The sequence below is a fragment of the Aythya marila genome (genome assembly GCF_965140915.1).
Source record: "Aythya marila genome assembly, chromosome: 18".
NCBI classification, from domain to species: Eukaryota; Metazoa; Chordata; class Aves; order Anseriformes; family Anatidae; genus Aythya; species Aythya marila.
Window position 1 is genome coordinate 8,302,870 of NC_139059.1, and position 22,342 is coordinate 8,325,211.

Below are 22,342 nucleotides of genomic sequence, written 5' to 3' on the forward strand. Positions count from 1 at the left end.
ATGAAGCAATAAAGTATGTTTAAAAAGCTAGGTTATTTAAGTCCTTTGTAGCAAGAAACAAACCATTGCTTCTGGGTTTGTATCCATGCAATTTTATTTTGTACTTCAGTGTAAATAAAAAAGTTTATTAAACACAATTACAGTAAGAATAAGGATTTTAATACTAAATCTGAAATTGCTTTCTCCTTTTTTTTTTTTTCTCTTTACTCATACCAATACTGTGTTTTTATTTCTATTAATAAGGGATTTCAGAACAGATGAGTAGAAAGATCCAGTGTTGTTTTACGAAGTAGGTATTGCAGTTTATGTTTGTGGCTTTTATTGAGTGCCTAGAGTGACAACTTGGAGGGCTTTTATGACTTCTCTAGCAAAACCCAGGGAACTTGTTTGCCCTCCTTCCACAAGGGCAGATCTCCCTCGCTCCGCTTTCACCACACACGTTGCCTGGACACAAACTTTCAGCGTATCCGACGGCACCAGCAGCTTACAGCTCCAATATTTCTCAGCTTTGATTCCCCCAGGCCTCAACACGCCGGGTGGAAACCGCCGTAGTGCCAGGAGCGTCCCGGTGCCTGAGGCGTGCCCGAGGGGCACCCACTCCCCTCCACCAGCACCCCGCTTCGTGCCCCCACCACAGCGTGGCCAGGAGCCCGAGCCAACCGGGGCAGCTTTAGGGGAAGGTTCCCTCTTTTTAGGGGAAGCCGAGGGCAGGAGGAGGCGGCACGGAGCAGCGGGCAGCCCGCCGGGCCCAGCCGCAGCCCCGCACGCTGCCTCCCCCCTCACCTCCCCTCAGCGGCCGCCATTTTAAACCGTCACCTCCCCCCTCCCTCACGGGGGGCGCTTCCCTTCGTTAAGTTTATTTTTTATTATTTTGTTTTCCCACACGGTAGGGGTTGCCCACCCCTCTCCCTCCCACCCTTAGAATAGCCAACCCTCGGCTTATTTCCGATTTTGGGCCGTTTTCAGCACAAATCGTTCAAATTTTCCCCGCCTCCTCCCATTCTTTCCGGGTCACGCCACAGCAGCCTTCAACGGCCGCTTTAAAACGGCGGCGAGCCGGGCACTTAAACACTAAATTTCCACCTTCCGCCTAAGGGAAGGGCGGCTGATTAGAAAAAAAAAATAGAAAAAAAAAGATTAAAAAAAAGCGTCGGGGAGAGGTGAATCCCCACCACCACCCCCTAATTTCTCTTCCGGGGCGGCGGCGGCCATTTTGTGGCGTTAAGTAGGCGCGCGCGGGCGGCGCCCCGCTCATTTCCCCACAGCGGCGGGCGCGGGCGGTGGCTGCCGGCGCCTCGTCCCCGCTCCGGCCCTCGGCCGCCTCCCGGAGCCCCGAGGTGGGTGCCTGCCCCCCTTCGTCTCCCCGTTGAGGAGCTCTTCTCTTTCCTTTCTCCGCGTTTTTTTGTTTTATTTTTATTTCCCTCCCCTCCCCTCTATGTGCTGTGAGGCCGCTGTGAGGCCTCTCCCCCCCCTCGCGCGCCGGGCCGCGCCGCCTCCTGCCGGCTCCCCACACGCACACGCCGCTTTCCTTCGGGTTTCTTCTCCTCAGCCGCCGCTGCCCCTCGGGGGTCGTTGCCCGCCATGAGCTACGGGCGCCCCCCGCCGGACGTGGAGGGCATGACGTCCCTCAAGGTGGACAACCTGACCTACCGCACCTCCCCGGACACCCTCCGGAGGGTCTTCGAGAAATACGGCCGGGTCGGCGACGTCTACATCCCCCGGGACCGCTACACTAAGGAGAGCCGAGGCTTCGCCTTCGTCCGTTTCCACGACAAACGCGACGCCGAGGACGCCATGGACGCGATGGACGGGGCCGTGCTGGATGGCCGGGAGCTGCGGGTGCAGATGGCCCGCTACGGCCGGCCCCCCGACTCGCACCACAGCCGCCGGGGGCCGCCGCCACGCCGCTATGGGAGCAGCGGCTACGGCCGCCGCAGCCGCAGGTGAGCGCCTGGAAGAGGGTGGAAGGGACCGGCGGTGTCTCAGGAGCAAGGCAAGGAGCCCCGGCTGATACACGTGTGTGTGCGGTGGGGCTGCTTCGTTTTGTTTCCCTTCCCAAGTGAGTTTCGACCTGGGGAGGGAGCGAGGGGGTTGGCACTGAGAGCACGTGGAGTTGTCTCGTGGAGTTGTCTGGGAGCGGGAGGGTTTCTCTCGCTACTAGATTTAGCCCCCGGCCACTCACTCTTGAACAATGGCGCCCTCTTAACTCGTTTTCTCGCCCACGTGGGGCCCGTTTCGCCTGCCCTGTCCCGAAGTAGTCGCGGCAGACTGTTGCGCCGCCTGCGTTCGACTTTTAACGCACTTTTTTTCCCCCCTCTCTTGTTATGTTTTAGCCCTAGAAGACGCCGTCGCAGCCGATCTAGGAGCAGGAGCCGCTCTAGGTCCCGCAGTCGGTCTCGTTACAGTCGGTCCAAATCCCGCTCCCGCACACGCTCTCGGTCTCGCTCCACATCCAAGTCCAGATCTGCCAGGAGATCCAAGTCAAAGTCCTCGTCTGTGTCCAGATCCCGGTCCAGATCAAGATCTCGGTCTAGATCTAGAAGCCCTCCACCTGCATCAAAGAGGGAATCCAACTCCAGATCCAGGTCTAAGAGCCCTCCCAAGTCTCCGGAAGAAGAAGGAGCTGTATCCTCCTAGGAAAATGGTAATGTACCTCGGGATCAGCACACCTTGCATGTTACTTTATTGTAGCACTTCAGTGGGGTGTTGGGTAGTTTTTAGCATTAATAGCCTGAACCAAGTGGATCCTAATGGGGCACGTTGTTAGCTTTTTTTCTTTCTTGAGCAGTGCTTTTTGGTTATTGGTTTAGGGAAATTAATACCAAAGGGCTTTCTACACAGAAAATTTTCATGTTTTGTTGAGAGATTAATGGCTTGATTTTAATAAAATATTGTATGAGACGCAACCTATGATGAAAATGACTATTTCTTACTGTATTTATCCAACATCTGCATTTTCCCCTTTAAAGCTGCGGTCTCCTGTTTGCTAAAAGAATATTGGCCAGTATTGCAGATTTTAACTGATTTGGCTGATCCTCCAGGGACCAGTTTCTGTGGGCGTGTGTTGGAGCAGGTTTGTCTTTAAATGTTAAAGATACACTATCCTTTTATAATGGAAGATCGGTTCAGTGGCCGTTATACTGACTGGAGGTAACTGTTCTAGAAAAGTGGCAAATTCATTGCAACGAGAAATCAACGGAAACTTAATTTTTCCTCAAGTGGACAACTTGAAGAGGCTTCTAAGGATACACACCGGGTGGGGAAAGGATAGTGTGTCTTTAACCCTTCAAACTGTTTGGTCCTATTTTTTAAAAGGAAAGGGCCTGAGCTAGCTCTGAAGTTAGATAATTGTAGCCAAAGTAGTGACACTTTGTTTTGAATGCTAATTAGAGTTTAGTTAAGTTTTTTATTGAGCAGTGTTAGATTTATAACTTTTATATAACTTTTATTTAACTGTTAATAATTTATCGTTAAACAGGCTGGTTTCAAGTTAATGGTGGCTCGACCTACAGCCTGATGCTTATTCTTCTTTGTAACTTAATGCTTCGTCAGAACCTTACATTTGGCCTCTGAATTAAAGCAACACCTGGGGGGAGGTGGAACACTGTGGTAATTCCTAAAACTTTAAGAAATTAGGCAAAGCCAGTTGAAACACAACTAGAAATATACGTGAAGTCATCCACACAAGTGAAAAAAACAACCACACAAGGTTAGAAACCTAGCTGAACTCTTCTTTCTTCAAACCTAGATGCATCAGATAAATGAGAGCCTACCTAAAGGACGCCTTTGGGGGGAAAAGATCGCTTGAGTCTTCAGTCCATGGGAGAGACCCCTGGCCCGAGCAACCAGCTGTTGAAAAGGTTATTTTGTAACATTTTGTCTAACTTTTTACTTGTTTAAGTTGCGCCTCAAGTGGCAGATTTTACATTTTTATGTGCCATTTTGTTGCTGTTATTCAAATTTCTTGTAATTTAGTGAAGTGAACGACTACCGATTTCATTATTGGCTTGGATATTTGAGGTAAAACTTCATTTTTGTTTATATAGTGCTGACTTTTATTTGAAATTAAACTGATGGCAACTTGCTGCCTCAAGTTTCATACTGAGGAAATATGCAGCCGTTACATGCTGAGTAGCTAACTGTCAAAAAAAAAAAAAGAAGGAAAGAAAGTATGCTCAATTTTGTCTTTATTACTTAAATAAAAATCTGCAAAACTACAATTTGAAATTTACTGTAAATGCTTTTTTACTTTGAATTCAGATAGTATCTTCAAATCCAAATTGGTAGAAATCTTTTCAGGTGACAGTTGATGTTTGAAAGGATTGTTTTATCAGACTCAATTCTAATCTCTTCTCTTATGTATTTTTGTGCACTAGGCGCAGTTGTGTAGCAGTTGAGTAATGCTGGTTAGCTGTTAAGGTGGCGTGTTGCAGTGCAGAGTGCTTGGCTGTTTCCTGTTTTCTCCTGATTGCTCCTGTGTAACGATGCCTTGTCGTGCAGAAACAAATGGCTGTCCAGTTAATTAAAATGCCTGACAACTGCACTTCCAGTCACCCGGGCCTTGCATAAAAATAACGGAGCATACAGTGAGCACATCTAGCTGATGATATACACACCTTATTTTTTCCAGAATGGTAAATCTTGCCAACATGCATATATGAACTTGCATTTGAGAAATGTAATGTTAAGAAAGAAATGGTTCATTCCTCTGTAAGTACTGATTGGTGTATCTTTTGCTTAAGACATCCTGTACTATACCCACTGTCTCTGTAGTTAATATTAAACATTTTTCTGTGTTAACTTTTCTCAACGTAATGTCCGAGTCAGCTTATTTTTAGCTTGAAAAGATTTCTGCAATTACACTGTCAATGTTTAACTTCTATATAGTAACTGAATGCATTCTACTGCTTCTAAATTTTATCCACTGGGGTTGCTTTTAAGTTACTATGGGCAAACTTACTAGTATTGTGACTAACCCGAATGCTGTATGACTAGTGTTGCACACCAGATGATAAACATGAAATCAGACAGGTCTGTTGGACATTGTTATGGAAGATACACACTGAGCAGTACTAATTGCATTTGCTGTGTGCTTGCCCTGCCTCAACAGGCTGCTGCTCGATGGTAGCTAATCTTACAGTAATGATTTTTTCTTCTTGATTTGGATACCAACTGAATTGTAATGTCAACTGTCACATGTCAAGGGTTATTGTAATGCCTTGTTAACTTTATGCATGTATGTTTTAACGGGAATGGGAAGATCTGAATACTTGCAATCTGGCTTGACTGAGGATTAAAAGTACTTTTCTACAAACTGAGGAGCTTGTGTGTTCCAGGACTGCGTGTCTAACAGCAGTCTACATAGTCACTTAAAAACAAAGGGACTGGCTTTTTGTATACAAACCTTCAGGAAAGAGCTTCAGTCCTGGGCAACCGATCCTAAGGGGATATTTTTTTATCTTGAAAGAGTGCGGTTAACCTTTCTTCATAGCTGAAGTTGTGAATTTAAGTTGGATCTTGTGGATTGTCAGGTTGTTAAGCTATGTTGTGTAGTGGCTTACATAATGGAATTGAGTCTTTTGAACTATTACATGGTCTTTGGGAAGGAGGACAAATTTCTCAAAAGCCATAGCTAAACAAATGAACAGCTTTATTTTTACAATGCATGTTTTAAGTACTGCTGAGGGGGTCTGCTTCCCAAAAAAATACGCATGAGGTTTGCTGTAAATCAGACTGTTCTCTGCAGATCCATGCTAAAGTAAAAGTTAAATATCATCTTGTATCGGAACCAACAAGTGGAATAAACTTAAGTACCATCTGATCTTGCCAGTGATATGATCATCATTTCAATTGTATGTCTGCCTGGTAGAGAAGAGCCGGCCAGGTGCTCTTTGTCTGCACCGAAGGAATGTAACGGAACGGGGGTGTTCTTCAGCTTCCACTTGTAGAGCAAAGCCTCGATAGACCAGTCAGCACTGAGGGGAGGGAACGTCAATGCATGAAAACACAACCCGAGTGGGGAACTTCAGCAGGGATTAGAGGAGGCTGTCACCAAAGTTAAATATGATGCCCCAACACTGAGTTTGTTTACTGTTCTCTATTCGACAATAAACCTGGGGTCAGCTGCTTTTATCTGATGCTCCCAGGATTTATTTGGCTAATACCAACCTGATTCACAGTCTGAGAGCAGCTTAGCCTTTGGAATCAGTGCAGTTGTGTCTCTGAGAAGTTGGCATTCTCTGGTGATGTAAACGAGCTGAGGCAGGATTAAAGTTCTCAGTCCTACATGTACAAAAATGCTTACCTTCGGACTTGGTAAGTAGTCCAGAACTGAGCTTGTGGGTTCTTTTCCAGCAAGAAGTAAACTGTAGTTAAAATATCTTCAAAGTCTGCATAGTTGGAAGGAGATAAAGCAGTCTTCGTTAGTCTCCAGATTCATAGAGTAGTTAAATGTCTGCTTATATGAAACAGTGGTTGAAAATCAAGGTAAAGTGCATCTGTAGGAGAAATTTAAGAAGGATGGCCTTGAGCAGTTAGCTAATTATTCCAATTTTCTGATAATTTATCTTCCAGTAGTATTTATGATAGTTTCATATTGCTTACCCCAAGAATAACAAGTTCATTTACAGTATCCCTGTAAAAATCTGACACTTGATTTTTTTTTGACAGTGTTTGGAAAGGAGAAGTCCTTGCATTTTGTCCCAAACCAAAGCCACCTGAGAGTGTCACCCTACCTTTTGGGTCAAAAAAGACATCAGACCCTAAAATAACATCTACGGGAGGCAGAGAGAGCAGCTGGGGAGACATCCTCCCCCAGGTGATGCCTAGAACGGGTAGGTGGGGCAGGGCGTTCATCAGGCAGCTCTGCCGGCAGTTCTCCAGGCACTGGGGCAGCTCCTCGCTGTCCGACAGCAGCACCTCGGCCCCGCACTTGGCAGCCACTATTCCGGGGAGGCTCACGCCTGCTCCGAGCTGGAAGGAGAGGGGAAGGAGAGGGGTTCCGTGAGGGATTCCGTGAACGAGGGGGAACGTAGGAAGGGGAAGGGTGGTGGTGGTGGTGGGGCGTCCTGCTGCCCCACAGCCCGTCACACCCTGTGGCTCAGGGAAGATGCTCCCCAGGGAGAGAGAGCAGTTACCTGAGGGGTAACTGGTAACTGCCTGGGGGCTTGTCTGAGTAGCTAAGTATTAACTTAATTAATTAATTAATCAAGATAATTAAGCAGTTGATCAATTAAGCAATTAATTAAGCAATTAATTGCAGAAGTGGGGCTCTAGGAGCTGCAGGAGGGCTCCCCTGCCCTGCCTGTGAAGCAAAGCATCGCACGAGGCCCATTTTACAGCAATTCTCATGCTTTTCACAGCCCGCCCTCCCCCGCCGCCCACCCCTGGGGTGCTCGGAGCACCCTGGGGCGCCCCCCTCCGTTCCCCCGTTACCTCCAGCACCCTGCGGCCGGGCAGCGCTCCCCGGCGGGACCAGACGAACTGTGCCAGCACGGCGGCGCAGGGCCAGACGTAGAGGCCGTAGCGGCGGTCGGGAACCTGCAACACGACCGCGCTAAAACCGGGACCCCCCCGCTGCTCCCCCCCGGGTTCCCTTCTCCCCGCCCCCCCCCCCGTGCCGGTACCTCGGGCACGCGCAGCGTCAGCGCCTCCCGCCGCCCGCCCCCCTCCTCCGCGAACCGGAACCGCCGCGGCTCCGCCATGGCCTCGCCCAATCGGCCGCCGCTACGTCACGGCAGCGGGAGGCGCTGGCCAATGACAGCCTTGCCAGGTTGCTGCCTCACGCGGAGCGCCGCCGGGATGGCTTCGCCTCCGCGAAGCCCGGCGCTAGGCCGCAGTATGGCCTCAGCCCGTACGGTCCCACCGAACGGCCGGCTGGCCCCGGGAGGCTGAGGGGGAGGCGAGGGGAAGCGGCGAGGCGGGCGGCGGGCGGCCCTCCCCGCTCCGGGCGCGCCCCGCTAGGCCGCCTCCTCTCCTCTCCCCTCCCGCCCGCCGCCAGCACCGCCCTTCCCAAGATGGCCGCCGCGCCGCGCCTCTTTCCCCTCCTTCCCCCTCTCCGCCCAATCAGCGGGCGAGGCGTGACGGAAGACGGCGGCGCGGCTGGCCAATGGGAGCGCGGCGGGGGCGGGCTCTCGGCGGCGGCGGCCGGGCGGTGAAATTTCTGGAAGGTGCGGGCGGGGCCGGGCCGCGCGCACGGCGGGGGGGGGGCAAGGGGGGGTCTCGAGGACCCCCTCAGGTGCCGACCATGAACCACAAGAGCAAGAAGCGGATCCGCGAGGCGAAGCGCAGCGCCCGGCCCGAGCTGAAGGATTCGCTCGATTGGACCCGGCACAACTACTGCGAGACCTTCCCGCTCAGCCCCGCCGCCTGCAAGGTGAGGGGGGGCCCTGAGGGGATTTAGGGGGGGTCCTGAGGGGATTTTTTGGGGGAAACGGGGTCCTGAAGGGGGTGAGGGGGATCCTGAGGGGATTGAGGGAGGTCCTGAGGGGAATGGGGGGCTGGGAGGGGGTCCTGAGGGGGTTGGGGGGCAGCTCTGAGGGGAATAGGGGAGCTCTGAGGGGATTGGGGGGGTGAAAGGGGTCTGAAGGGGACTGGGGGGGGGTCCTGAGGGGATTGGGGGGGCAGCTCTGAGGGGGATGTTGGGGTCCTGAGGGGAATGGGGGGTGGGAGGCTGAAGGGAATAAGGGAGCTCTGAGGGGAAATGCGGGGGGGGGGGGGGTGTGAAGGGAGCACCGAAAGAGCGGGAGGGGGGTCCTGAGGGAAAGGGGGGGAGGCTGATGGAGAGGGGGAGGGATAAGGGGGCGTGAAAAAAGCGTGGAGGGGTCCTGAAGGGAATGGGAGGAAACCAGGGGGGTCCTGATGGGAAGGGTGGAAGCCGGGAGGGGGTCTTTAAGGGAGCTGGGGGGGCTCTGAGGGAATGGGGGGGGTCAGGGGGTCCCAAAGGGAGTGGGAAGGGGGTCCTGAGGGGAAGGGGGAGTCTGCACTGGGGGGAGCCTGAGGGGGTGAGGAGGGACCTGAAGAGAGTGGGGGGGGGGTCCTGAGGGGAATGGGGGGAAGTGGGGGGGTTCTTGAAGGGAAGAGGGGGGTTCTGAGGGGAAGGGGGGGGGGGATGAGGAAGTTCTGAACGGAATTGGGGGGGGCTGAAGGGGCTGGGAGGAGGCTGAGGGCAACAGGGTGCTGACGGGGACCCAAGGGGAGTAGTGGGACCCTGAAAGGAATTGGGGGGAGAGGGAAAGCTGGGGGTTGGGGAAGCACTGGGAGCCCAGGAGCTCCCTGTACCGGAGGCTGGAGCTGCCCTTGGGATGTGCTGGCTGTGGAAGCTCGAGGGGGAGCACGTGTGCTCTCTCCTTCCCCAATTCCTCTCCTTCCTTCCCTCGGGGAACAGCAGGAGAGGGGGCGAGGAGGGAGCAGTGAGCCCTGAAATAGGGTGAGGGCAGGGAGTTACCGTGCTGGGGACTGGTGCCAAACGCTGCCTCAGCCCGCTGGTGTTACCGCTGGGCACAGAGAGCAGGGCTGCAGCCTCCAGGAGCTTAAAATAACGCACAGGCAGCTCCATGTCCTCGTGGTGCGTGGTACGGAGTGTGAGCGCCTCCGCGCCGATGCAGAGAGCGCAGCTCGGGGATGTTAAAGGCTGTCCCAACCTTCTGTATTCTCCGTGTTCCCCTCTCGGCTCCCCAGGATAACGTGGAGAGGGCAGATGCGCTCCAGTTAACGGTGGAAGAATTCGTGGAGCGTTACGAAAAGCCTTACAAGCCCGTAGTCCTGCTGAACGCTCAGGTGGGCTGGTCTGCCCAGGAGAAGTGGACTCTGGAACGGCTGAAACGCAAGTACAGGAACCAGAAGTTCAAATGCGGGGAGGACAACGACGGGTATTCGGTGAAGATGAAGATGAAATACTACATAGAGTACATGGAGACCACGCGTGACGACAGCCCGCTGTACATATTTGACAGCAGTTACGGAGAGCATCCCAAGCGCAGGAAACTCCTGGAGGACTACAAAGTGCCCAAGTTCTTCACTGATGACCTGTTCCAGTATGCGGGGGAGAAGCGAAGGCCTCCGTACAGGTGTGTATGGTACAGACACCAACATACAAGTAGGTGTTTTCCCCATCATTAGTTATTCCTACATAGGTACCGCTTTTTTTAAAATAAAGCAATTGTAGTTTTCTATCAGCTGTTCTGAAACGAGCACGTGCCTGGAACCCAGAAGAAGGGAAGAGCTGGTTTGTATGTTGAGACTTCTGGCCCTGTCACCGGTGTAATTATTATTATTTTTTTTAATTAGTTTGCCTCACTTGTGTGATTTAAATAAATAGGGACCTAGCTCCCGAAAGCTATGAAGATTCCTTTCTTGCTGCGTGTGACATTGCCTGCTGGCCTTCGCATTTTCAAGTACCTCAGGACTAGCTCCTGGGCTTTGCTGCAGTGGCTCATGTGCAGTGTGGGAATTGGTTTAATTATGAGTCAGTCCTTTCAAGGTAAAGATCTTAAGCTATATTAGTATGAAGTGTGGAGGCTGGCTCTTAGCTTCCCTTCAGGGGATACAGGACAATATTTTCCCATCTTTTTTTGCATCTGATTTGAAGAGTTGGCACTTGATTCCTGAAGCCAGGTGCAGCAACCTGGTATTTTGGCTAGTAGATGCTCAAGTAATCGCCATTTGCATTAATGTAGTGCTTCATAGCATAGAATAAGCTGAACGTTCCCAAGTAATTAAAGCCTTTATAGCCACGTTATAATTGTCAGAGAAAGTCTTGCCCTTTGAATGACACGAGGCTCTGATGTGGATGGTTTTTTGTTCTTTAAATATAATAGAACAAGTAATGAATAATAGTAGAAGTAATAGTTCAGTTGTGCTTTTCCAGGAGTGAAGTGTGAAACCAGTTCTGTTTAAGAGCAGGTGTCTTTACAAAGTTGTAACCAAACCTTTTATCATGAGTTTAGAGCATCTGGTGCTGGGATCAGATGCGAAAGCAGGGCGGGTGTAGTCTTCAGCAGTAACTGTATGCTCTGACAGGACAGGGAATGGTTTATCAGGGTTAGAGATAAACCAGGTAACCTAGCTGTGACTCACACTGATATTCCTTATCCCATGCCCTCCCCACCTACAGACACGTGCTGAGCTCGTCGCTTGTGAGCTTAGTGTTCATAATTCTTACACCTTGCTCTGGAAAATGTGAGCTTGGTCTCACTTTTTTGAGACAAGTGATGCAGTAGAGCACATCTGATGCCTCCCGGGGGTAGAAGTTTAATCTAGGTGCAGAAATGGTTGAAGATTATTCAGTAGTTCAGTGCCACAAGGGAAAAATCAACCAGAAGTGATGCTTTCCAACTGTGTGATCAAGACGTGAGCTCTACAGATTGACTTCTGGGCTGAGAGGTGTGGTAGTGTACAGGTCTTAAATGAGAACTCGTGCCTTTTAGGCCATCTTCACTGGAGTTGTTCCTCCTTAAAATAAGGGCAGTAATTCTTGGAAGCTGTTCCCTGAAGTAGCTGTTTTGTTTCAGGGGATTTTTATGATGTTGCTGTCATTTGTTTTAAGTTGACATTACAGGCCTTGAAGTTTTTAATGGTAAATTTGGTGTGACCAACTGGGTTATGTTCATCATAAACTAAATTCCTGCAGAAAGATGCTGGTAAGTGAGAGTGTTGCTAAGTAAGAATTTAAAGGCCTTCCCTGTGTAAATTCTGACAAGAGAAGTGACAAACGGCCTGGTTTTTATGGTGCTTTCATGAAGCAGGAAGTACCCAGTGTGCTAGCAAACAGTGAGTTTGCTGCTGAATTTATACCTGGATTGGGAAGGGAGATGGAGAGTTCTGTGCCTGGTGGTATTTTTTGAACGTTTGAGCTCCTCTTGCTCAGTATCAGTGCCCGTCAGCCACCCAGTGGAGAGGTCTTAGTGGAAGAAGACTCAGATCCATGGTTTTGTAGTTTCTTCCCTCTAAACAGCTGCTGCCATTTCTTCCTCCTGCTGGGTGGTAATAAATCACCTGGCTTACCCTGGTTTATCTGGTATAGTAGGTCTTACTGTTCTGTTATGCAGCGATTGGAGGTGCTGCTGCTGTTAAATATCTGTAGCAGCTAAACTTCATCATAGGGAGAAACAAGCTTTGCAAATTGGGAATGAGAATATACACACCAAATCCTGAATTGCCACAAAAGAATAAGCCCCAGCGAGTTAAATATAGGAATAAAAAGCCTTTTGTACATGAACAGAAGGCACAGAGGCAGGCCTGGGTTGCATAACTTCACTCTCCTCTTTGTGTCGCTTTTTGTTTGTTCCTCATTGTTCTGTAGTTCTGGATCTATTTATGAGTAGCAAATTTTAGAAAAACAGAGGCTTAGGAGCATCCTCTTGCATAGCAAGAACCCTGATGCGGGCTGTTGTGACTTAACCACGTTCATAAACATTGCTGCAAAAACATGAAGGCTTAAACCTTGAGGCCAGTGTGTATTTTCTTGAAGAACTGCTTACGTTTCATAGCTGTATTTTGTGTTACAAAGCTATCTACTGTCTTGGCCTAGAGATCTTCCTGTCCTGATTCATTTTGGTTCTTAGCTTAAACCCGTGTCATATCATTTGCTGTAGCCTGAGCCTAACAATCTCAAGAAGGTAAATGAAGAAAGCAATTGAGGTAACTGATATGAGAACTTAACAGCTGTAAATGCCTGTCGAAATGTGAGGAAAAGAGAAGGCAGCAACTTGCTTTCCGACTAAAGGATTTTTTCTTCCTCTCCATGCAGGTGGTTTGTGATGGGCCCGCCTCGGTCTGGCACAGGAATTCACATCGACCCCTTGGGAACTAGCGCGTGGAATGCCTTAGTCCAGGGACACAAGCGTTGGTGCCTGTTCCCCACCAGCACCCCCAGAGAGCTGATCAAAGTGACGCGAGAGGAGGGAGGGAACCAGCAGGATGAAGCTATCACGTGGTTCAACGTCATCTATCCCAGGACACAGCTCCCCAACTGGCCCCCTGAGTTCAAACCCTTGGAAATCTTACAGAAACCAGGCGAGACGGTCTTTGTACCAGGTACGTACAGTATCTCTGGTAAGTGAATCTGGCAGAGAAAAGCATGTTTTTAACGTATATAATAGAGATAAAGAGAATATTTCAGATTATTTTGTGGCTCATCTCTTAGCAAAGAGAGGACTATATATTGTGAGGCCCTCTTTGAGACTGTTCAGTGGTTTTCGGAGTGTCGTGACATATAAATGGCCTATAGCATAGGATTGCGTGTGGTGCAGATGGCAAACCAAATGGGAATCGAGTTGCAGAATCATGGGAATGTGATCCTGAACTAAATTACATAAATAAGAAGAGATGGAAGCATAAAAGAATAGAGCTGTTTGAGTATTAGTAACGCTCAGACAAAAAATATTTGAGTTTATACACACTGTACCAAATTCATTAGTGAATTTTGTAGCCTGGGTAGGCTGACTGCATATGTGTTTTTCTTGGCTGTGGGAAAAGAACTTGAAGCCACTGACGCATTCCGCCCACTTCTCTGTGGTTATGCTTAATCTGGTGTTTGAAATCAAAAGCTAAAGAAAGATCTGATAAGGATGCTGTTCCTGGAGAGTGGCTGTGCAGCGTGTCCCCACTGTAACTAGGAGGTGAGGTGGCTAGTGGATAGAGTGGGTGAGTTCAGCGCCTAGCTTCCAACCCCTAAATCTTGCATTGTTTCTGTGCAGCATGCCACATAGCATCTATCCACCCTGCTCGGCTCTAATAGCTGACTTCATGTTTGAAGGGTGCCTTGTGATTGTCTTGGCAGTTATTAGTGACTCCTCGGTGTACCTTCTGTTAGGATTTTGTAGCTGTCGGTTTCCATTAAACCGTAGTCTTTTTATGAGGTTATATGTGGGGTGTAGGAACATTGCTGCCTATTTTTGTTCTGTGTGGGGAACCAATTTGCATCTATTTTTAAATGAAAGGTTGGTCTGTGATCATAAGAACCTTACTAATTCAGCATGGAAAGTGTTCCCTAGCTTAACAGAGAGGATCTCTGTGCTGTCTGGGTTACAATGGCTCTATTAAATATGCTGTCAGCAGCCAGTGTGTTGCTGTCGAGTCAGATCTTAAGTACTGTTCATGAGCTGGATGACTTGCTCAGAGCATTGTGCAGCCTTCTATAATAAGAACCTGCAGAGGATTGGAATGAATCCTGAAATAAGACTGAGGACCCAAGACCCTGTGGCAAACTCACCTGGGCTCAGGAGATGAGGTCTAATTTCCTGTGGGGCAAAAGATGCGTGGCTGTTCTCCAGCGTGCTTTCTGCTGCATAGCCAGAAGTAGTCACTGGTGTTGTGTTTACAGGTGGCTGGTGGCACGTGGTTCTCAATCTTGACACGACGATTGCCATCACGCAGAACTTTGCCAGCTGCACCAACTTCCCCGTGGTGTGGCACAAGACAGTAAGAGGGAGACCCAAGCTGTCACGGAAGTGGTACAGGTAAGAGAGTTAGTAACTCTCTCTTTGTGTTCTCTAAAACAGGGAAGCAAAACTGTTACTGTTCAAGGGTTAATGCTGATGTTTGAACTGTTTTTAGGATCTTAAAGCAGGAGCATCCTGACTTGGCAGCCTTGGCTGATTCGGTTGATCTCCAGGAATCTACTGGTATTGCTTCTGACAGCTCTAGTGATTCGTCCAGTTCCTCAAGTTCTAGCTCCTCTGACTCTGATTCAGAGGTAATGGGTTTGATTTTTTTTTTTTTTAAACTATAGTAGGTAATCTGTATTCTGCAGTTGGTTATTTACATACCTGATCATGTGTTATCTTGAATCATAATCCACATCCTAAGATTCACATCTTATGGAAGAATTTTTTAGAAAGCAACTAAAAAAACTGTGGAAGAATCTGTGCTCCCAGCAGGTTCTGTCTGCTGAAGCCCATCCTTGTGTTGGGAAATGAATTTGGCTTCTTTGATTTGTGCTTCTCTAATATATAAATCTGTCATATTTTGCTAAGCTATGCTTGTATAAAATGGCAGCAAACTGGATGCCTTTCAAATGGGAAGGGGGATTGAGGTCCAGAACAGAGACTACCGGTTAGTCTCTCCACTGTAGTGGCATAAACACGTCAGAAAGTGCTGGATCTGCTCTTAGATGATTAGATCCTTCTAGGAGCCAAACTGAATGCATCAGTTGTCTTGCCACCAAGCTCCATTAGCCAACGACCAAATCTAAGAATGTGCCAGTTTCTGGGTTTTGATCACTAAATTTAAAATTGATTTCATGTGTTTAATCTAGACTGGTCTTTGAATGTTCATTATTCTGGGTTGCTGAGGCAGCTCTTGTGCTGAATTCTGTAGCACAAACGTTTTACCAAGTTTCTCTGAATTCTGGTCATCTCTTCGTATTTCAGTGTGACTCTGGCTCCGAGACAGAGGGCATGATGCACCGGAGGAAAAAGAGGCGAACGTGCAGTATGATGGGTAACGGCGACACGACTTCCCAAGACGACTGTGTCAGCAAAGAGCGCAGCTCCTCCAGGTGACCCGATGGCAACTGTTTTTCTTTTAAACAAGCAAAAGACAATGCAGGGCAGAGCTGTCAGTAGGATAGGACAAGTCCTGAGCTGAGTAGAGGGGTGGAGAGCAAGGGGATCCTTAGGGGGTGTGACACCGTTGGCTAGGGGTGATACCCTCCTTCCATGAAGTTGCTCCAAACTGAAAACTAAGATTCTTGGTGTTTTTAAAAAGAAAATGAATTTTCTACATTATTTAATAAACAGTTTTATTACTTTTTCTAGTTGTCTTTTTAATAGAGAAGGCATATTTTTTAATGGGAGAGGTGGGGTATTGTAATTGCTCCCTTTAGAGCACAAATAATGAGTGAACAGTTATGGAATGGTCAGGCCAGACTCTGTTTCAGATGTCTTGCTGTCCAAACAGAAAACCTTCAAGTACTTGTATGGTGTCTCTTGTTTCATTGTGGCTTGGATTACTTCAGTTTGGTGCACTCTTTTATCTGTTAAAGGCAGAATTCATCCAAAATCACAGATGTCTGTGTTTACCTGTTCAAAAAAAAAAAAGCAAGCTTCTCATCAGTCAAGATGGATGGAGGGAATACTAATGCTGCAGAACCAAGAATAGATAATTGTTGGGGGGTAAAATTAATGAGGAAGTTCTGAGTTGTCAGGCTAAAAACAGAGAAACAGTAGGAAACTGAGTATACTGCAGGGGAGAACAAACACAGAAAGTCTTTGCTAAATGAAGCATTTTTCCTCATACAAGAGAAGCTTGCCAAAATTCTGAAGCAAACTAACTCCTGGTGGTTTGGGTAACCAGTGCTCCTGCAATAGCTGCCTGCCTGCACTAGGGTGCTGTCTAGTTCCTGAGCTGTTGGATGCTCCAGGTTTGGCACGGGTACAAGTGCTGCGGTGACTTAGTGCATGGTCTGCTAGAGAGGCTGTGCAAAAGTAATTTATCAGAGAAAGTCCAGATTCTCAGCCTGATACCCTACCTATTAGGCCAGGTACTGCCTAAAGACCTGGTTGCTCCTGTCCATGTTGCCACTTTTCTGGCTGGGATATTTTGCTCTCTTGTTTTCAGGAGTTGCTTGTAGCTGGATACAATTGAGTTAAAGTGCAGAGCATCCTTAAACAGTTGGAGTGAGCTGTGCTGACTTCTTATTTTCCCCTAGAGGTTTTAATAATTTGTCACAGTGCTGTCAAATCCAATTTCAGCAGACAGTTGTGATTTCAGGCAGGGAACAAGCAGCAGGTGATAACAAATCATAATGCAGCCCCTGCTTTAAATAAAGCTGCAAAAGCAGACCACGTGTGCAGATCTGCTCTGCTGAAAGTCCTGTGTGTTTTTCTGTTCTTTGCCCTTCACATTTTGATTATCTTAAGTATTAAAAATTAGCACCTTGCCTAGCACCTCCTCTTTCTGGGTTTAATTCTTCCTGAATGTTGATTGTTCCTCTCTGTGAGGATGGGTGGGATTTCTGCTCCAGCTGTGTGACGGATCAGTTAACAGAAACAGTTTCAAGCACAGAATCTTACCTAGTCTGTACGATCGTGGGGGAAGTAAAATCACACAATTAACCTGCATGTTGTGATCTTGTGCCCTGGTATGAGGGGAAATGCTATAGTTGATGACAGGCAGTTGTACCTTTTTTTGACAGGATTAGGGAATCTTGTGGAGGCCGCAGTTACCCCTGAGAGATAACAGCACCCGCCTAGAGGCAGCTGCCGATTGAAGCTCCGTTAGCAGCCAGCCAGCTCTGTTCTACCCCCCTCTGCTCCTGTTTCTCACGGTCCTTACGTTTGTTTGTCACTCTTCAGTCCAAACATCCATCTTCATTACGTGCTGTCGAAGGTTGGCTCCTTACTAACTGAAAGGGGAACTCCCCACCTCCATTATTGTGCAATGCTTTGTCCCCTCCGCGCCCCAAGTGAGTGCACTAAAAGCCCATCTTTGGGTAAGGACGTGCCGAGTATTTAATGGTTCACGTAACTGGCGAGGAAGACAACGGTCAGTTTTTAAAGAACTCTTTTTAAAACCAGCAGGTAAACCTAGAAACCTGCCTTGCTTTGACACTGTCATATGTTTACATGTTGTCCTGTACACTTGAGGAAAGGAACACCAGCCCTTCTGGCCCGTCTGAACGTCTGGCAGATCTCGCACCAGAATTTCAGGAAAGGAAGGTGGTACGGATGCTCCAAATGCTGAAGCAACTTCCGTGGAGGTGGCCACCTACCTGAAGCATCTTTTGTGGCCCTTACCTCCACGCGTGCATCAAAGGTGTGACACACTAACCAGCAGCAGGCGGTTTACTTCTGCTCTGTGTGGTAACAAAGATGCACTAGCACCGTGCCATAGGAAGCTCGATGGAGCAGGAGAATCCTGGAGTTTCTTGCACAGCAAAAACGAGGGAGAAAAGTCAGTGTTTGCAGGTAATTACACTCCTCTAGGTGCAGGTGTGATGTTTAGCACTGGGTACCAACTGACAAAGTCAGGCTGACTCACATGGCAACAACAGTTGTTGGGCTTTAAATACTGAACAGTTTCAAGGCCGTGGGCTTGTTCAGGCCAGTGCAGTTCACAAACATAAACGGCTTTTCTTTGAGGCTATGGGTTCAGAAATTTCCAGACCTTGCAGTGCCAATTTTAAAGGACTGGGAGGGGGGACGCTGTTTTATGCTTTAAAAAAAAAAAAATGCAATATGATGCTTAAGTCTGTGTTAGGTGCATTTCTGTTATGCCAGGTGAAGCGCTCATCCCCAAGGGATCTGTTGGAGTTGCTTTCTTTCGCAGGGGCTTGTGCTGGTAGTGTCAGCAGCGAGGTCTGTCTTGCCAGAGGTATGCTGCAAGGAGGTGAGGAGGTGATCCTTCTCGATCTGAGCAGCGCAGCCAGAAGCCAGCTGTAGTTTGGGATGCTTCCTTGGGTGCTCTCCTGAGACCCAGGAGGTAGGATTGGAGCTCACATCAGCCGTCCTTCTTTAGGAGAGGAAACCTGGAAGCAGAAATGGTCACATTCACTAATCATGAAGGCCCAGGCACTGGTAGCTGGATTAAGAAGCAGATTGGCAGTCTTTAATTATGACTTTCTTACAGTTCTTTCTTTCTGTTGGGTTTGATGGAAGCCAGAACATTGCTTGTCTGTTCTGTTGGGGTTTTTGTTTTGTTTTCAAGCCTGTCTCTTCCTATTTAAATGCTCTCTCCTTTCTTGGAGACTGGGCCATATCCTGTTGTACGAGGGAATCCTAACTCCATTCATCAGGATCTCTGTTTCTGAAACTTCTGTACCAGTCAGTTATGTCGGAGCAGTGTGATGAAAAAACAGAGGGAGTGAAGGTTTAGTGGTGCATTCCTTAGCTGTCCTGACTCCTGAATTTCCTGTGATAGCCAGACATACGTGAGCGTGCTTGCTCCATACAGTCCTGCAGATTCTTCCAGGAAACTACTTCCCAAACTTCTAGCATTTCTGGCCAAGGTTGCCTTTTTTTTTTTTTTTTTCCTGCCCAGTTGAACAGCCTGGGAGCCTGCACAACCCATTTAGTCCTTCCTAGACAGAACAGGCTTCAGCTGCTGCCTTTTGGAAGAACATAGTGGCCTCGGGAGGCGAAGGCTCAGCACTCAGCTCTGTCCTGGTGAGGTGAGCCCTTATTAAACAACCACCTGCTGTTGGAGCAAGGCTGCCTGCCCTCCTTGGTGGCTTGATGGTTAGTACGTATGGAAGATGGCTCATGCAGTAGCTTGCTGCTGTTTGGCTGCATGGTTCGGCTTTGGGTTCAGCTTTGCCATCTGAAAACCTGAAGCATGCTTGGAAGGCTGATCACTGCGCCAGGAATCCCATGCCTCTTCCCCCAGAAGCACAGCGGGAAGATGGGGAGCGCAGAGTGTTCCTCCGTGCCTGTGAGCTCGTCGTGGTGTGGAATAAAACCATTTCAGTTCACAGCCTGTGTAAACGTGACGTCCTTCACAAGGAAATGTGTTTGAAACGGGCTGCAGGCATCAGGATACCAGCAACACCGTGCTGACTGCTCCACGAGGCGCTCTGTGATACGCCATGAGGCTGTGTGTGCATAGGCAGCAAGGGAATTGCAGCTCCTGGGGCCTCTGGGTCTTCCTCTTAAAGGTTCTTGCCTCGACCAGACTGATGAGCCTCTCTTTGTCTCTGTAGACAGGAAAACACCTACCTCACAGGGGTGTTGTGAGGCTGAAATGTATTAACTGTAACGTGCTTTGACATCCTCCTCCCACAAGAAGTGTTCCAGAAATACCGAGCAAGCCGAGGCTTCCTAACCTGGCGTTAGCTTTTCCTAGCAGAAAACATCAGGGATGTTGTTCAGCAGTTTTGGCCCTGGGGCGTTCTCTGGTGGCCCTTCCAGAATTGCTCTGTGGTACGTCAGCTGGGGCAGAATGAGGCTTTTTGTCTCACCGGGGTTTAACTGGTGGCGTTTCATGGCCTGCTCTAACCAGGAGGTCCTGCTAGATCAGGATTTCTTTTAAATCGGGCTGGGTTCGTTATTCCTAGCAGGGAGTTGGCCTTGCAGGAAGGTGGGGGTGCTTCTCAGGCCCTCTTCCCAAGCCACGTGTGTTGGGCACGGAGTTAAAAATCAGCTCCCCTGTGCCTAGAGCCCTGCTTGTGGGAGGCTGACCGTGGAGAGTGCATTTTGTGCTCTCACCTCTCCGTGCTGTGCTTCCCATGGCTCTGATGCCTCAACCCCAGCGTCTGTGTACTGTGGAGCCCCTGCATGTAGCAGGCTGCTGTGGGCTGTGCCCAGGCCCAGCAAGCCCCTCGTTTCCCTGAGCCCCAGAGCAGCACCAGCAGGGGCTGTCAGCCTCCCCTGGGTGCCGTGGGGCTGCCTCGCTGCCCGGCCTGAGAGAGCCACGTGCTGGTTTGTTCCGTGGGCTTCCTCTCCGAGCGGTGTGTTGGTGCCAGTGTTCTGCCTGCCCTGGCAAAACCTAAGGGCTTTGTGAGCTCTGGTCACCAACACGGGCTCGTCTGCTCCGATATTTCAGGAGGAAATTAACTCATAGCCCCACGGAGCTGTTGCTGTGAGCATGCACACCGAACCCAGCGCCTGCTCTCTGCACAAGCGCTCTGGGAGCAGGCGATGCCGAGGAGGCACTGCCCTGCCTGGGCACTGCCCTCCCTTCCTCCCCTTCCCTTCCCAGCGAGCGCAGGCTGGCTCCAGTTCGTCTCCTCAGCTCCACTCAGCCTCCCCGCACGCCTAGAAGGAAGACAGCGACCTCTTTCATAGCTAACCCAGACCCTTCTCCTCCCCGAATCCCCAGCCATTGCGGGGCAGGAAGCGAGACTGTTGATTGAATCAGAGCTGAAATGCCTGAAATGTTGGGCTCATTGGACCAGCAAGGTTTTGGCGTTCCCCTCACGAAGGGAAAGGAAAGGAAAAAGCTTACCCGATTCCTTCGACAGTCACGCTGTCGGCCCCGAGCCCTGCCACCGCCATTAGCTGCTTTTATCACCCCGTCCAGCAGAGCTGGGATACTCTTAATTGTCTTGTTTGGATGATTGTGGTTTTGCTTTTTATTTTAAATAAAATCAATTATTTTGCATTACCCTGCTTGCTGGTCGCTTTTTCTTTTTGCATGATGGTCTGAAAGGACTACGGGCACCCGTGTTTCCTGCAGTAGGGTGGTGTCCCTTGTCACTGAGCTCTGTTAAAAACAGGAGCTGCGGGTAAAGAAGCTGAAGGAGTGTGGGACGCAGCCTGGAGGCTTTTGAAGTATTTATATATATATTGTGGATTGAAACACTGGGGAATTGTGTTGGCAACAGACAAGTTTGCTGATTTCCACATAAACCTCTGTCCTTCCCTCGCCAAACACGGATGTAAGAACTCCTCTTGTTTATTGTTGGTTAAAAAATAAAGCTTTTTTTCTCCTTTCCAGCCGCTCCTCAGCAGCTCTCCCCCCGGTGCCCTGTCGGTACCCTCTGCTGGCTGCTGCCTCGCTCGGGGCAGCCGTGCTCAGTGATGAGCCTCTGTTCGTGCGGGCTCTCTGGGGCGGGGGGCACCAGTGCTCAGCGCTTAAAAGCCCCAATTCCAGCAAGCTGTGGTGGCTGAGAGCAGTGCAGAGCTGCTGTAGAAATGTTCTAACGTCTCTCCTGCTTCTCTTTCCCGAGAGAGGTGACTTTGTGCGTTTAGCCTTAAAATAATCCCTTTGTTCTTCCTAATCTGCAGGTGCTGAGGGCACCTCCTTCAGCGCCGCTGCGGCCTTGATTTGGTTTTATTCCCCTGATTTACTTACCTGGCTTCCTTTTTGTGACAGTTGCAGCCTAATATCTTATTTAAACAAGAGCAACAGCACGTGGGGAGCTTTTCCTTGCTCCTGGGGAGCCAACACAAGGTTATGAGTGGGGATGTGGAGAGCTGATTGTGCTGTGCCTTGCTGATGTCCTTGTGCCTTTCTTCCAGTTTGGTGTAAAAGCAAATCGCTGCTGGAGTTCCTGCAGGATGGCACTCCTAGCTGGGTGTTAGCCACAGCACCAAGTGACTGCGTGATTTGGGATGGTTTGGGATTAAACTAATGTGTTTGCAGAGCCTCCACTGCTTTTCAAAGCTGAGCAGCACAAATTGGGACAGGTGGAGCTGGCTGGAAACGTGTCCAAAAGAGAGGGGGGGTGAAACAACAACTCATTCCCTGTCCCTTCTGATTTGAGATCTGGCAGCTGCCACCTGTGCGTGGTGCCTGTCCTCAGCAGTTGTGCCCTCTCCTTAAACACGGGGACCTGGAGCTGGGGGCTGCCACGCGGGGAGAGCAGGAGGGGCATTGGAGAGCTTGGATATTGCTGTAGTTTAGGGATTATGCTGGAAAATGGGGGCCTGAAGGCTGTGAAAGAACAGCTGTGCTGGGTCAG

The 22,342-nt window shown here is 49.3% G+C and overlaps 3 protein-coding genes across 15 annotated transcripts; 2 read left to right on the forward strand and 1 right to left on the reverse strand.

The window, feature by feature from the left end:
* The first annotated feature begins 1,179 nt into the window (after positions 1–1,179).
* SRSF2 (serine and arginine rich splicing factor 2) lies at positions 1,180–4,810 on the forward strand. Of its 6 annotated transcripts, none has more exons than XR_014318751.1 (6): positions 1,180–1,337; positions 1,550–1,943; positions 2,334–2,644; positions 2,970–3,073; positions 3,164–3,860; positions 4,377–4,810. XR_014318751.1 is itself a non-coding variant. In XM_082774935.1 (4 exons), exons 2-3 carry the CDS (start codon positions 1,582–1,584, stop codon positions 2,635–2,637), a joined length of 666 nt encoding a protein of 221 aa, XP_082631061.1. In that variant the 5' UTR covers positions 1,180–1,337; positions 1,550–1,581; the 3' UTR covers positions 2,638–2,644; positions 3,749–4,810. The 6 variants fall into 6 exon arrangements, 1 of the variants encoding a protein (XP_082631061.1); XR_014318753.1 differs by having other exon boundaries at positions 3,749–3,860; XR_014318750.1 differs by having other exon boundaries at positions 3,164–4,810.
* Positions 4,811–5,633: 823 nt separating this feature from the next.
* METTL23 (methyltransferase 23, arginine) lies at positions 5,634–8,043 on the reverse strand. Of its 4 annotated transcripts, none has more exons than XM_082774932.1 (5): positions 7,626–8,043; positions 7,435–7,539; positions 6,735–6,972; positions 6,305–6,389; positions 5,634–5,975 (listed from the first exon to the last, which is right to left on the reverse strand). In XM_082774932.1, the coding sequence occupies exons 1-5, from the start codon at positions 7,701–7,703 to the stop codon at positions 5,807–5,809; spliced, it is 675 nt and encodes a 224-aa protein (XP_082631058.1). In that variant the 5' UTR covers positions 7,704–8,043; the 3' UTR covers positions 5,634–5,806. The 4 variants fall into 4 exon arrangements, 3 of the variants coding, with proteins under 3 accessions (XP_082631058.1, XP_082631059.1, XP_082631060.1); XR_014318749.1 differs by having other exon boundaries at positions 5,912–5,975; positions 6,305–6,497; XM_082774933.1 differs by lacking the exon at positions 7,435–7,539.
* Positions 8,044–8,173: 130 nt separating this feature from the next.
* On the forward strand, positions 8,174–21,039 carry JMJD6 (jumonji domain containing 6, arginine demethylase and lysine hydroxylase). Of its 5 annotated transcripts, none has more exons than XR_014318745.1 (8): positions 8,174–8,374; positions 9,679–10,067; positions 12,749–13,035; positions 14,324–14,459; positions 14,557–14,695; positions 15,372–15,499; positions 17,138–19,859; positions 20,482–21,039. XR_014318745.1 is itself a non-coding variant. In XM_082774931.1 (7 exons), exons 1-7 carry the CDS (start codon positions 8,246–8,248, stop codon positions 17,172–17,174), a joined length of 1,245 nt encoding a protein of 414 aa, XP_082631057.1. In that variant the 5' UTR covers positions 8,174–8,245; the 3' UTR covers positions 17,175–21,039. The 5 variants fall into 5 exon arrangements, 1 of the variants encoding a protein (XP_082631057.1); XR_014318746.1 differs by having other exon boundaries at positions 17,138–17,909; positions 18,982–21,039; XR_014318747.1 differs by having other exon boundaries at positions 17,138–17,909.
* The last annotated feature ends 1,303 nt before the right edge of the window (positions 21,040–22,342 follow it).

Coding starts and splice junctions, on each gene's coding strand:
- SRSF2 (XM_082774935.1), top strand. CDS start 1,582: ATGAGCTACGGGCGCCCCCCGCCGGACGTGGAGGGCATGACGTCCCTC. Junction 1,944..2,333: donor TACGGCCGCCGCAGCCGCAG/GTGAGCGCCTGG, acceptor GTTATGTTTTAG/CCCTAGAAGACGCCGTCGCA.
- JMJD6 (XM_082774931.1), top strand. CDS start 8,246: ATGAACCACAAGAGCAAGAAGCGGATCCGCGAGGCGAAGCGCAGCGCC. Junction 8,375..9,678: donor TCAGCCCCGCCGCCTGCAAG/GTGAGGGGGGGC, acceptor TCGGCTCCCCAG/GATAACGTGGAGAGGGCAGA. Junction 10,068..12,748: donor AAGCGAAGGCCTCCGTACAG/GTGTGTATGGTA, acceptor CTCTCCATGCAG/GTGGTTTGTGATGGGCCCGC.
- METTL23 (XM_082774932.1), bottom strand. CDS start 7,703: ATGGCGGAGCCGCGGCGGTTCCGGTTCGCGGAGGAGGGGGGCGGGCGG. Junction 7,540..7,625: donor TGACGCTGCGCGTGCCCGAG/GTACCGGCACGG, acceptor GTCGTGTTGCAG/GTTCCCGACCGCCGCTACGG. Junction 6,390..6,734: donor TGTCTTTTTTGACCCAAAAG/GTAGGGTGACAC, acceptor CCAACTATGCAG/ACTTTGAAGATATTTTAACT.